At 38.0% G+C, this 14,324-nt stretch overlaps 1 protein-coding gene across 19 annotated transcripts in view; it reads right to left on the minus strand.

Moving 5' to 3' along the window:
• TRIP12 (thyroid hormone receptor interactor 12) overlaps nucleotides 1-14,324 on the minus strand; it is a 122,082-nt gene that overhangs the window by 60,208 nt on the left and 47,550 nt on the right. For all 19 annotated transcript variants that reach the window (XM_084779152.1, XM_084779154.1, XM_084779150.1 and 16 more), the window contains 2 exons: nucleotides 7,107-7,212; nucleotides 3,657-3,793 (listed from right to left, as the gene is read on the minus strand). In XM_084779152.1, the coding sequence (XP_084635278.1) occupies nucleotides 3,657-3,793; nucleotides 7,107-7,212 (243 nt within the window). The remainder of the gene's footprint in view (nucleotides 1-3,656; nucleotides 3,794-7,106; nucleotides 7,213-14,324) is intronic.

Consider the following 14,324-nt stretch of genomic DNA (forward strand, 5'->3'; position numbering starts at 1 on the left):
TGAACTCACAGAGATCCACCCGCCTCTGCCTCGCAAGTGCTGGGATTAAAGACGTGTGCCACCATACATGGCTAGAAATACAGTTCTTAAACACATTCTCCAGCTGGAATTTTAAAGTCAGTTATAGTTATTATACCCATGTCCTATAAACAAATAATAGTATTTTAGGTACTAATTATATCTAATCTGTTGAAGTGCCTTTAAAAAAAAATATGGGGAAAGCAAACACAATGTTAAACATAAAATGCCCAAGAATCTATAATCATTTAAAAAAATCTATATTTCTAACAAATTTACTAGTAAACACATCAAATTACATTTCCATAGTTATTAATCAATCAAGAAATTCATTTTATTAAACATAAATAAGAGGCCTGTTCAGTGACAGAGGATTTACATACTTACATACTGTTTTGTAGAACTAGGTATTCAAATTAATCTAGCCTTGAGGCTAACTTAATTAAGAATAGAGAGAGAGAGAGAGAGAGAGAGAGCGGTTTTGTAAAATGTAATCAACCAACAGCTGTCAACTCAAAACTTCAATAGTCAAGCCCAAAAATTTTATTCATATTATACACCATTTCTGCCTCTACAAATCAAATATAAAAATGACTATCATCACAGATTTTTCATCATTAGAATGTCAAGTTTATACTTTTTAAACACTTCAGTCTCTTACAAAGGAAAGATAAAACATTAGAAGGCTTACAGAAGGATTTTTACTTGCCAGAAACTGCTAAGTATCATATGTGTAAGTAAAGGAGGCAATAGGAAGATTTGTCTGTCTTGAACTTTTGAAGTAAGACAAAAAGCACAGCTTTTCTTTACTGTGGCTCCATCATCAAGTAATGTATAACCAGGGAAAGAAAAGACTTTAAAGCCCAACAATCGGGAGGCAGAGGCAGAAGGATCTCTGTGAATTCGAGGACAGCCTGATCTACAGAGTGACTTCCCGAAGACACAGAGAAATCCTGTCTTGAAAAACCAAAAGAGAAAAACATAAACAAAAAACTGTGTGCTGGGTTTTGTAGCTTCTACTTTAGCTCTGTGATTTGGAAAGCAGACTGTCTACATAGTGAAGACCAGGCCAGCCAGAGGTGAATAGTGAGAGCCTGTCTTTTGTTGTTTATAAAACTCTATCTTCCTTATTTTATATACTTTTAACTTCAAAACAAGATTAAGACCAAAAGCACCACAATAAACAACAACCAACCCTACTATTTGGTGAAGGAGGGTTTTTTTTTTCTTGCCTTAAAACACTAAGAACAGAACAGAGAAAAACAACCACTAGACATAGGCAGAAGCCAGGTAGAGACCCTGTCTTAAAAACAAAATGAGCCCAACAGTGGTGGTGCACAGCTGTAATGCCAGCACTCAGGAGGCAGAGGCAGGAGGATTTCTGTAAATTTGAGGCCAGCCTCCTCTACAGTGGAAATTCCAGAACAGCCAGAGCTACATGGAGAAACCCATTTTCTAGGATATGAACCTGATCATTTCTTAAAATTATGAAATCTTAAAAAGTGAAACCAAAACATGCTTATTTTTCCTTACCAAAAATGTAATTAAAATGCTAACTTAGGTTTTTATTTTGCACATAGAGAAAATAAAGCAAATTTTCCCAAAAGTAGTTTACAGTCAGCCAACAGAGGAATTTCTACTATCCATAAAGGACCCACTCCCAAAACTTACTAACCCAAACGCACCTCTAACACAGTCAACACTTTTGCCAGTATCTTTTACCCAAAAAAGGCCTATCACACCGATTTCAAATGTTAATGACAATAAAACACACTACATTCCCTTGAAGCATTTATCCTCAATAAATCAATGTATCAAGAATCAAAGCCCCTCCCCCACTCTTCTTTCTAACCTTGTAATGTATTAATATAAATTAAGTTTTTCTAACACTAGGGAGAGGGTACTGCTATACTGTATACTTGGTTTCTAAGACCTGGACTGAAGCAGCATACATCTTAGCTTGAATCTCTGAGAAAGTTTAACCAATATGTGTCTCTGTTTCCCCACATTTATAAAATGGCAATAACAGAACTCATACCTCAGCTATTTGTTTTGAATATTCAAATTTGAATATGTGGAAAATGTTTAAAGCCATATCTGCAGAGTGAACAGATGCTGCTGTTATAATTACTGTAACAGTCAACTCTAACAATATATTCAGAAAATTCATTTCTGTCACTCATTTGAGAATTGGCTTTACACTTCCATAGTCTGACTTGAAATAATGAAAGGGTAGGGAAGTAATGTTCAATACTGGGAAGGAGACACTGCATTTCTAACTGCCTGAAAGAGATGGCAAGTAAAATAGCAATTAACTATTAAGAAAAACTATTCAAAAATAGAAGGGGATTTTTAAATTTTCATTCCCAAAGGAGATACTATAAATTCACTATCTAATTTTTTCATAAAAATTGGGATACAAAAATGACCTCAAAAATAAACTAAGCTAAGCAAAGTACAGTAACCATAGATAATTAGACTCAGGAATCTGTGATTTATGACCATCCATAGACATTAGAGAAAAATACTGTATATCCTAATATTAAATCATACTACATTAAAAGAGCTTTGTAGTGTGATTTAGTACTGCTAATTAATAAAAGATATCAAAAGTTTGCTTATATGCCGGGATTGATGGAGAATGCTTTTAATCCCAGCACTTAGGGAGGCAGAGGCAGACAGATCACTGTGAGTTCAAGAACAGCCTGGTCTACAAAGCCAGTCCAGGACAGTCAAGATTACACAGAAAAACCCTGTCTCAAAATACTTTTTTAAAAAGGGGGGCGGAGAGTGGGGGAAGTACATCTGTTTTGTAACTAAACGATGTACCATGATTGTATAATATACATACATTCACAATGAAGAATTACATTTTTTTTTCCTGTTTAGAAAGAGACACTTGGGGTTGGAGAGATGGCTCAGAACACTGGCAATTCTTCCAAAATCCCTAAGTTCAATTCCCAACAACTACATGGTGGCTCACAACCATCTATCGTAAGATCCAGTGTCCTCTTTGGTCTGCTGGCTCACATGGAGGCAGAATACTGTATATATAATAAATAAATCTTTAGAAAGAGCAATTTCACACTAGATTTTAAAATTCACTTGCTATATTTCTGGTAATAGTAACAGATACTTAAAGGTTTTAAAAGAAGAAAAATGTCTCTTTTTCTCCATAAAAAAACAAAAAAATAAAACGAAAAAAAACTAGAATAAGTAGCTTCAGAACAAAATAAATTTTTAGGGCTTATAAAATGCTAAGATCTACATGCTTAGAGAACAATTTAAATTATATCCTTATACTTTTATTATGAATTTAAATTCAGTAAAACAGTCATTAGCCAACTCATATGCTGGTCAATATATAAAAACCTTAAATGAAAATTTTAAAGCCTCCTGAATGCAATTAGTTAATGTATAGACTGGATGAGAATTTAAATCTTTACAAATGAATCCACTAATCAATAACATCCAATCAATTATAAAAACCGAATAGAAAACAAAGTATGTCATGTTAACATCCATGGTGTTTCGTCCACTCCTTTTTATCCTACTTGGGATGTAGAATAAGAAAATTAATCCAGAAATAGATTTATGAGACAAATATATAAGTTTAGGGCAAAGAAATGGCAGTCTACCTGCAGCTCCTTGGGGAGCTTCATCTGTCCGGGCAGCTGAGGAATTTACTGTCTCCTGGTTGCTTTCCGGGTCTGCCATTTTCTCTTGCCGCCGGGCCTCAGCTGCTCCTCTCTTGCCCAGGCCAGAGCCTCGCCGACTGCAACAGAAAAATGTCATCATAGTCAGTATTACCAAAGCACCAGGAGCAATGTATAGACAACACAAAGCTCAAATTCACAGAGCACAAAGACAGTTTCTTCTCCCTTTTAAATAAAAACTGCTATAGAAAATACTAAGACTCTGTATATCTGAAATTCTTCCAAGTTATAGCTCACACAATACAAGCTTCTGTGTTACTGGGAGCTGTTGTCATCTTTTACAGACAGACATGATTTTTAAACACTTTCAGCTAAATGGAAAAGTGGATCCTCATGAAGGGGAGGAGGGCAAAAACCTCCACATACTTAAAATACAGCCTCACTTCCAAACATAGACAATAGACAAAAGCTTACAGAGTGACAGGAACAATAGGAGGACCAAAAGGGACATCATGCTCATACTCTATGTCAGACTACGTAAATAATCTAAAATGAAACATCCAAGCACTGGGAAAACAGTTAAGGCTTAATAATTATGAACAACAAGATGACTTGGGAAGACCTCTCTAAGGACAGAAGTACAGAATACACTGTAGGAGATAAAGTGATCATACCTTTTCATAACACCTTATTGATAATGATCTCCTTCTACTTTAATAATCAGTAAGTAAACTGAGCAACAAGATGACCTACGTTCCTCGACTTACCTTGGAAATGATAAAATGGCTAAAATGTCTTGGACTCTGAGTAAAATAAAATAAGTGTCTAGTAATTCAAAGAGAATGGGTTTAATGAGTGTGAAAATGAAGCTCTCAATTACTTGAGTATTTGAGGAGTTTATTTCTTAGTGAAAACTCTCAAACAAAAGTGGGTTTAACTAATCTTTCCTTCATAAGTACATAGCTCATTCAAAACAAAACTCAACAAGCTGCAAATAAAGAGATTCAATTCATCCAACATTTAATCTTCACAATATTCTAGGCTAAACACTCTGTATGTACAAGTTTCTACTCTCAAAGATTGTTACTCTGAAGAAGCACACGTGCTCATTAGGTCACCAAGGCATAAAATATAAGAAATATATATGAAAGGTTGTGGCTGAAGACTGTTTCAAGCAAGTATGCTAGATGGCTTGAACACAGCATGACCACGTACACTGCAAGTAATTTTGTATGCATTGACCATGTGGCCATGTATACCAAAAGGGTGCAATGAAAGAAAAAGAAAAGTAACCCTAAAATATCTGACTTCACATACAGCAATTTCACACTGTAACCTCCTGGTAAGACTGAAAGGAGGAGGCGGTACTGGAGAGCTGGCTCCACACTTAAGAGTGCACACCACTCTTCTGAGTCTCAACAATTATAAGCTCCTAGAATCTATGTGAGAAGCTCACAACTGCTGGGGGGGAGGGCGCAATCAGCTTTGGCCCCTACAGATATTTCCACATATCAATAAATGTACATGCAATTTTAGAGCATGATATATTTTAAATCTTTTTTTTTTTAATTGAAAACTTGGCCCAAAATAGGACTAAAGTTCTGCAGAATTCAGAATTCTTTTCTCAGGAATCCTCAAAGTCATTCCTAAGAATCTTAAAATGAACTCAGTTACACTAATCCTAGGGCACAGCAGTTGTTTTCATTTGTTTGTTTTTAAGATTTATTTTTTTTATTTTTTATTTATTATATATTCAATATCCTGCCTACATGTGTGCCTGCCCACCAGAAGAGGGCACCAGATCGCATTATAGATGGTTGTGAGTCACCATGTGGTTGATGTGAATTGAACTCAGGACTTACAGAAGAGTAGACAGTGCTCTTAACCTCTGTGAGCCATCTCTCCAGGCCCAGGAGTTTGTTCTTAAGATATGAAAAATTCGGTCTATCTGAATGTGGTTGCACACACCTTTAATGCCCAGAACTCAGGAGACAGAGACAGATCTTTAAGGCCAGCCTGGTTTAAATAGTGAAACCCAGGACAGCCATTGCTATATGTCCCATTTAAAAAAGGGTAGTGACAGCTGGGCATGGTGGCACATGCCTTTAATCCCAGCACTCGGGAGGCAAAGGCAGGCAAATTCTGTTTGTGCAAGGCCAGCCTGGTCTGCAAAGTGAGTCCAGGACAGCCAAGGCTACACAGAGAAATCCTATCTCAAAAAATAACAAAAACAAGAGCTAGAGAGATGGCTCAGATATTAAGAGAAGTGCCTGCCCCTCCAGAGGTCCTGAGTTCAATTCCCAGCAACCACATGGTGGCTCACAACCATCTATAATGTTTTATGACACCCTCTTCTGGCCTGCAGGTGTACATGCAGGCATAATACTGTATACATGATAATAAAAAAACAAACAAACAAACAAACAGATGGTGACATGGCCACATAGAGACCAAGCTACATAGTCATATCTTGTCTTAGATAGATAGGCAGGCAGGCAGACTGAATGAGATTTGCGGGGTGGGGTGGCTGCAGGAGACCAAGAACACTTCTTGACTACTCTTAAAGAGCATCCAGGTTCGGTCCCCAGCACCCACATGACTGTTCAAAATTAAAGTTTTTCCAGACAGGGTTTTTCCTGGAACTCTCTTTGTAGACCAGGCTGGCTTTGATCTGCCTGCCTCTGCTGGGATTAAAGGCATACATCATCACCATACAGTTACACCTGCAACTCCAGTTACAGGAATCTGATATTCACTGTAATAGAAATCTGCCTATCTCTGCCACCTCTGTACCAGGAGGCACCACTAGGTAAACGTGGCCTTACAAAGCAAGTTCCAGGATCGGCAGGGCAAAGAAATCCTGTATAAGAGGAAGGGTGTGTGCCGGGCATGATGGCGCACGCCTTTAATCCCAGCACTCGGGAGGCAGAGGCAGGCGGATCGCTGTGAGTTCAAGGCCAGCCTGGTCTACAAAGCGAGTCCAGGACAGCCAAGGCTAACACAGAGAGACCCTGTCTCTAAAAACCAAAAAAAAAAAAAAAAAGAAAGAAAGAAAGAAAGAAAGAAAGAAAAAAGAGGAAGGGTGTGTGTGTGACTTTTTTTAAAAAAAGAAAAGTTTGCATATGTCAAGTTTTATTATTATTTTATTTAATTTTACTTAATATGTAAGTTGCATTGGTATACATTAACTTAGCTGATGTGGAGCATACCCCTGTAATCCTATTACTTGAGTAGCAGACTACCTAGGACACAAACCAAGACTGAGGAGGAGGAAATGGTGGGAAAGAGGAATAAAGAGTAAAAAGGAGAGGGCAGGGCAAAGAGGGGAAGAAAATTTTATTTGGCAATTTTAATTAGTACAGAAAGGTCACATTTGAAATACCTGAGCAAAAGAAGTTAAATAAAAAGCATAATCTCAAAAATACTAATTACCTGGTACTAGCACAGGAGCCCGTGGTCTTTTGGCGTGTGCTCCTCCTCAAACTGGGGAGCTCAGCTGGTGGGGACTCACTGCGCTTCTTGGTAGACTTTCTCAAACCTATACATGGAAAATACCAAAGTTGAATTTTTGAAGTTATCATGAATTAAGTCTCCAGAAACCAGGCTTTTTAAAAGCCTACCGGCTCCTTCCTTGATCTTTCAGGATCTCACAGTAGCAGTCCTACCTTTCCCTCCACCTTCTGAGATTTTCCTGGTATATACTTTATGCTTCAAGAATTTTATCTCATTAACTTTACTCTATCTCTTGATCCATTTTTGGCTACTTTACATACAGCTAATCAAAAACAACAGAGGGAAAAAAAGGATGTCATTTGTGCCATTCTATAAGCATGGAACTAAAGATTAGTGAAATATCCAACTTTTAGATCATAATTAGGAAGAAGTAAACCCCACACTTTATTCTGAAAGCTACCCAATTCCTTTATAGAGACAGTTTGTTACTGAAGTTCTACTAAACAAGAATTTTTTAATATTTTTAAGAGGCCACGACAGCATCTATACCCCCCTTTCTCTCTTCACCATGAACACTGATACAATTACAGTGTATGATAGTATACTGGGTGGTAGTATCTATTTAACCAAAGAACTCCAATGGTGAAAAGACTCCAAAGTCAATATTCCTACTACTGGACCATGTTAAATGAATGGGAGCTTTTTTTTTTCGCCCCCCAGGAAACAACTAGGTACCTGGTCTCAATTACCTCTATTTTTCCATGAAGTTTAAGTTTTGGATATGTCATTTGTTTAAGGTGAAATTTCCCTACTGGGTGGGTTTGGGGACGGCAAAGACAGGAGGATCTCATGGTGTAGCCCCCATTGGTCTGATATTTGCCTCCTCTCTCCAGTGCTAAGATTAAAGGAGTGCACTATCATGCCTGGATACAATTGAGTTCTTAAAATCACCAATAAAGGGACTGAGATGAAAAAGTAATTCTAGATGTGTAGAGGACTAACGAGATGACTCAACATTTAACAAAGTTTACTGCTCTTGCCAGCAATACAAATTCAGTTCCAAGCCACCCGTACACTCCAGTTCTACAAAAGCCTTCTCATCTCCACAAGCTCATGCTTACCAGCTCCTTGTGCGTTCATATACACTCATATACATAAACTGTAAAATATAGTATTTTAGGTTATCTCTCTTTTTTTTTTAAAGACTTATTATTTATACAGAATTCTGCCTGCATGGCAGAAGAGGGCACCAGATCTCATTATAGATAGAGGTGAGTCACTATGTGGTTGCTGGGAACTGAACTCAGACCTTTTGGAAGAGCAGCCAATGCTCTTAATTTCTCCATCTCTCCAAGCCCCAGAACCTTAACCTTAACCCAACTGCAGCTCATTCAAGTAGAGATTATCTTTACATCAGGAAAGCTGCTGAATGAATCTTGCAAGAAAAATCAGGCTCTATAAAAGACAAAAACAACAACCACCACCACCAAAAAACAAAACAAAACAAAACCTATAGCCAGAGTGGCATTTAATCTAAATCAAACTTTGAAGAATTCTTTTATTTCTAAATAACCTTTGTGGAAGAATAACTAGACACTTAAAATGAATATCAAAACAAAACATAAAAAGACAGAACATTATAATTTAATAGTGGCTTAAGAATTTTTGAATTTCCATTTATTTTCAGATTAAATTTCAACCCAGTTCCTTGATGTAAGCGCATACCTATGCTTTCTCTTCTACTCTACTCCTTGGTAACAGGAGACACAACAGAAGTACACACTGCGTTGTAGCTGACATTATATTTAGTCAGCTGGTATCTCTATTTTTTAACATTTAGAAAAGCTAGCCACCCCAGGCGGTAATGGCCCACCCCTTTAATACCAGCACAGAGGCAGAGGCAAGTGGATCATGGGAGTTCCAGGCCAGCCTGGTCTACAGAACGAGTTCCAGGACAGTTAGAGCTGTTACATAGAAAAACCTTGTATTTAAAAAACAAAACAAAACAAAACAAACAAACAAACCAAAAAAAACCAGAAGGGGGTAGGAGGGAAGCAAAGCCAGCCACTTGTGACACATGCTATAAACCGTATACTTGGGGGTAGAAATGGGATGATTATGGTCAAGATTAGACTTGACCTGCATAAGGCTCCGTCTCAAGATAAAGAAATTTTTATTTCAAGATTACCTCAGCTACACACTGATTTCAAAGCCAGTCTGAGTTAAACAAGACTCTGTCTCAAGAAACCAAACACATTCAAAACCAAAGGGAATGAGATGATAAATATACAATATATTCGAGGCCAGCCTAGTCTACAGCGTGAGTTCCTGGACAGCCAAAGCTACACAGGAAACCCTGTCTTGAAAAACCAAAACCCGCTGAGACTGGTGGTACTTATAATCCCAGCACTCTGGGAGGCAGAGGCAGAGGCTGATCTCTGTTTGTTCTGAGGCCAGCCTGGTCTATAAAGTGAGTCCAAGAATACACAGAGAAACCCTGTCTTAGATGAAGGAGGGGAAGAACCAAATAAATAACCTGGTAAGAATGTTAAAAAATGCCATGTTAGGTATAGCTTTCTACATAACATAGCAATAAGTGATAAATAGTAACAGAAATAGGACTAAGAAATGTCTACTGTCATAAAAAATGTGCACATGCATAAGAAAAACACCTGCCTTTTGGATAAAAAGGAATGAATTCTGCCCCTTCACAAATGCCACTAAAATAACATTTAAAATAATCTGACTCAGCCTGGTGTGGCACATACCTTTAATCCCAACACTCTGGGAAGCAGATCTGAATGAATTCCAGGACAGCAGGGACATGGAAAACCCATCTCAAAAACAAAAATCTGACATAAATCCACAAACGTAGTAAGAATCAAAGACCTAAAATCGCAAACTCAAATTTCCAAGTGAAAAGCAGATATATTAGGTACTGCAGTCCAAATGCAAAAGGCGGAAAATTGAGATACCAATCAATTGGCCCAGAGTCTACAGGAAGATTCAGGGACTGAAGGTAAGAACCTCTGGAGCAAAGACTGAATGATGGGAAGTTTAAGAAGCTACCAGATTTCCAATCCAGATTACAGATTTCCTGAGTAATTTCCAATAATATAGCTGGGCAACTTTCTGGAATTCTTTTTTTTTTTTTTTTTTTTTTTTTTTTTTGGTTTTTCGAGACAGGGTTTCTCTGTGTAGCCTTGGCCATCCTGGACTGACTTTGTAGACCAGGCTGGCCTTGAACTCACAGCGATCCGCCTGCCTCTGCCTCCCGAGTGCTGGGATTAAAGGCGTGCGCCACCACGCCCAGCGCTCTGGAATTCTTGATTAAAGCAGGCAGTCACAAATAAGCATTCCATATCTCCACCCCACATCCCAGGATTCTTTTCAGTTCAAGCTCTTCAGAAATTTGATACACATTCAATTTCAGGGAGGAATAACAAAGAATCTTCCCAGTAGAATTTACCAACCTAAGAAAAAGTGATGTAAAAATATTAACAGATGGAAGTTTCATTACAATACAGTCTAACCAATCATCAGGCAGTTAATCTTAGTTAAATCTAACCCAGGTAGTCACAGCCTGAAACTTAGATTTCTACTCTTACCTTACACTTGACTATTACGAAGACAATCACAACTGCCAGACACTGAAGAAAAGTCCCTAGTTTCCAACATAACCTGTCCAAACACTTGTCAACTTGTACACACAAGTTAGAAAAAGATCAATATTCAAACATGGGAAACTACTACTGTAGTCAAGAAACATCAATAAACCAAATATAAGATTCTATATGAAGAAAATTAATCATAATACAACAAGCTCTTGAAAATAAAAATGTAAACATGTGGACTGGAGTGCAAAAAAATAAAAATCAACTGGGAGGCTGGAAGGTGAACCCAATGGAAAAAGAAAACTAAGGACAAAAAGACAAGGATCATGTAAGAGGAAATTCCCCTCCGGCCGTAAAAGAACAGAAATTCTAGAGTGAAAATAAACAAGGACTAGGGAACTATCGACTAATAATCATCTTGGTTTGTCTAGTACAATCCTACTTTTAAGTCCAAACCTAGTGAAAGTCCCAGATCTACAATGACAGTTGGTCAACCTAACAAGGAACCAAAACAAACACAAAAGCAATGAGCTTCCATAAAAGCTACATACTAAATCTGAACTACAGGTGATTATAGTACTGAGAAACAAAAGCAAAGTGGTACAATACAAACATTTGAAATCTGGAGAAAAAAAAAAAGTAGCTATGCATCTATAATCTCAGCTCTGAGGAGACTGAGGCAGAAGTATGAACATGAGGCAAGTCCAGGTATAGGGAAACAGTCTCCAAAACAGGAAAACCTGAAGCACACCCTACATCTCAGACAGTGACATAGCCAGACACCAAGAGCAACTATCTGGAAGTCTCCTGTCTTCAGCAAGATGAAACAGAAGCATACAGATCATTAGGAAGGAATATGGACTTAAGGAGGTAATACAGTCAAATAAAAGTAGGAAAAGCAATAGCAGCAGCAACAACAAAGAGAGATAACACGCAGTGCTGCCAGGCCCAGCTTTGTATGTGGATGCTGGGGATCTGAGTACAGGTCTTCATCCTTTGGCAACAGACACATTCCTGTGGAACCACTTTTGCAATCTAGATGCAGGTTGTTTCTTCTCACTTGCTTCTGAAGCAGAGGTCTCTGTTGTTTCTGCTGTCTACTTATGGCTAGCTTGCCTGTAATTCTCCTTTCTCTTCCCATCTCAATTTATGAATGCTTGGATTACAGGTGAATGCCACTACAACAGGGTTTCAAGATCAATCTCAAGTCATCAGATTTGTATGGCAAGTAAACTCTGATGCCCGTCTGTGGCCTTTCCTTGTACCTTTTCAAAATAATAACAAATTTAAATTATTAAGCTACTAGGTTATTTTTAACAGCTGCCTTGTAACATAGGAAACTCTTTGTTTGTATCCCTGCATAGCCTTGACTGGTGTAGAACTCACTATGTGAGCCAGACTGATCTCAAACTCACAGGGCTCCTCCTGCTGCTTGAGTGTTAAGATTAAAGGCCTGATCCACAACTTGACATTCAACCTTCTTCTAAGTTTTCTATCTCATAAGAGACAAAAATAAACCCAGCTTTCCAACTCAAGAAAGAGGTCACTATACAAACTTGCCAAGACTCTAATTTCGAAATTCCTCACTCCTACCCAATTCATTTTAGTTTCTTCCCTATGTTTTAGATTCAAACACCATGTATCAAACTGATGGGAGAGTCGGGTATAAAATTACTTTCTCAGAATTCCACATTTGCCTGATTCTCGTATAATTCCAATAGTGGCCATACCCTGTATCAATTCATCAAGAGAACATGGATTCAAGATGAAAATAAGGTGATAATACCATGTTAGCAACATTATGCACATTGTGATCACTTTAAGTAACTGAAATTAAATGAGAGCTATAGTCACAGCAAATGAGAAATAACTTTTAAATTTTCCTCTAAGTTACTTAGTTTAATGACCACCTATTTCTTATATTAACTTGGCCTCTATAATGAAATAATCTACCCAATATAGAAGCATTTCTTATTTTAACTCACAAAGTAGTCTTTATGCTTTCTCCCCTACCAAGATGTCAGCTTATCAACATTAAGTCAAATTCTGCCTGGGAATGTAACAAAATACAACAATGCCAGGTGTGGTGGTGCAAACCTTTAATCCCAGCACTGGTGACGCAGAGACTGGTAGATCTGTGAGTTCAGGACCAGCCTGGTCTACAAAGTGAGTCTAAGATAGCCAGGGCTGTTACACAGAGAAACCCTGCTTCAAGAAATCTTAAACAAAAGCAAAAAACCACAAATCTTTTTACATCCACTAGATGGCTCAATGGGTGAAGGCACTTTTGTACAAGCCTAACAAGAACTGGTTCTATAAAGCTGTTCTCTGACCTCTACTTACACATGCTTTAGTATACTTACGAACATAGGCACAGACAGAACAGAAAGATATAGATAGACACACACAGACAAATGGTTAATCAAGGAGTTAGAGGTTAGTATAGTGGTAGAATACTTGTCCAGCATGTCCAAGGTTCTTAGTTCAATCTCATGCACCACAAAAATATAAACTACTATTAAATTTTTTATTAGGATTCTGAATGTGACCCTAATTCATGTTTCACAAGAATTAATATTGTTTTGAAAATAAGATTAGAGGGGGCTGGTAAAATGGTTCACCAGTTAACAGCACTGGCTGCTCTTCCAGAGGTCCTGAGTTCAATTCCCAGTAATCACATGATGGCTCACAACCATCTATACCCTCTAATGCCCTCTTCTGACATGCAGGTGTACATGCAGATAGAGCACTCATATACATAAAATAAATAAATAAAATATTTAATTGAAAGAAAAAAAAGAGGAGCTGGAGAGATGGCTCAGTGGTTAAGAGCACTGCCTGCTATTCCAAAGGACCCAGGTTCAATTCCCAGCACTCACATGGCAGCTCACAACTGTCTGTAACTCCAAGATCTGACAACCCTACACCAAAGCACATAAATTAAAATTTAAATAAAATATTTTAAAAGAAAAAGAAAAAAGGAAAGAAGATTAGAGGAAAATTTGGCCCTAACTATATGTGGTGGTTTGAGAGAAAATGGCCAATAGGGAGTGGCACTACTAGGAGGTGTAGCCTTGTTGGAAGAAGTGGTCACTGGGGGTGAGGGAGAGCTTGAGGTCTCAGATGCTCAAGCCACATCGAGTATGGCAGTCTTTTTATGGCTACCTGAAGATCAAAATGAAGACCTCTTCAGCTCCTTCTCCAGCACCACACCTGCCTACATGTTGCCATTCTTCCCGCCATGATGATAATGGACTAAATCTCTAAAACTGTAAGTCAACCTCAATTAAATATTTTCCTTTGTAAGAGTTGCCATGGTCATGGAGTCTCTTCTCAGCAATAAAACCCTAAATATGACACTGAAATTGAGTGTTTTGTTATTCACAAAACTGGCATAGAATAACAGAAACTAGCATGAGTGTTCTCAGTGCCCAAAACAGGTTGGCACTATGGTCAAATCACTGGTCTTTGTTTGCTAAAGTTACCCACTTTCAGTACTGCTTCCTAGATTCTGTGATGGCCACATTACAGGGATCAATCACTACCTGTTAAAATTGACAGAAGTAGGATTCAAATCCAAGAC

The sequence above is a fragment of the Acomys minous genome, assembly GCF_964271855.1.
Source record: "Acomys minous genome assembly, chromosome: 4".
Lineage (NCBI taxonomy): Eukaryota > Metazoa > Chordata > Mammalia > Rodentia > Muridae > Acomys > Acomys minous.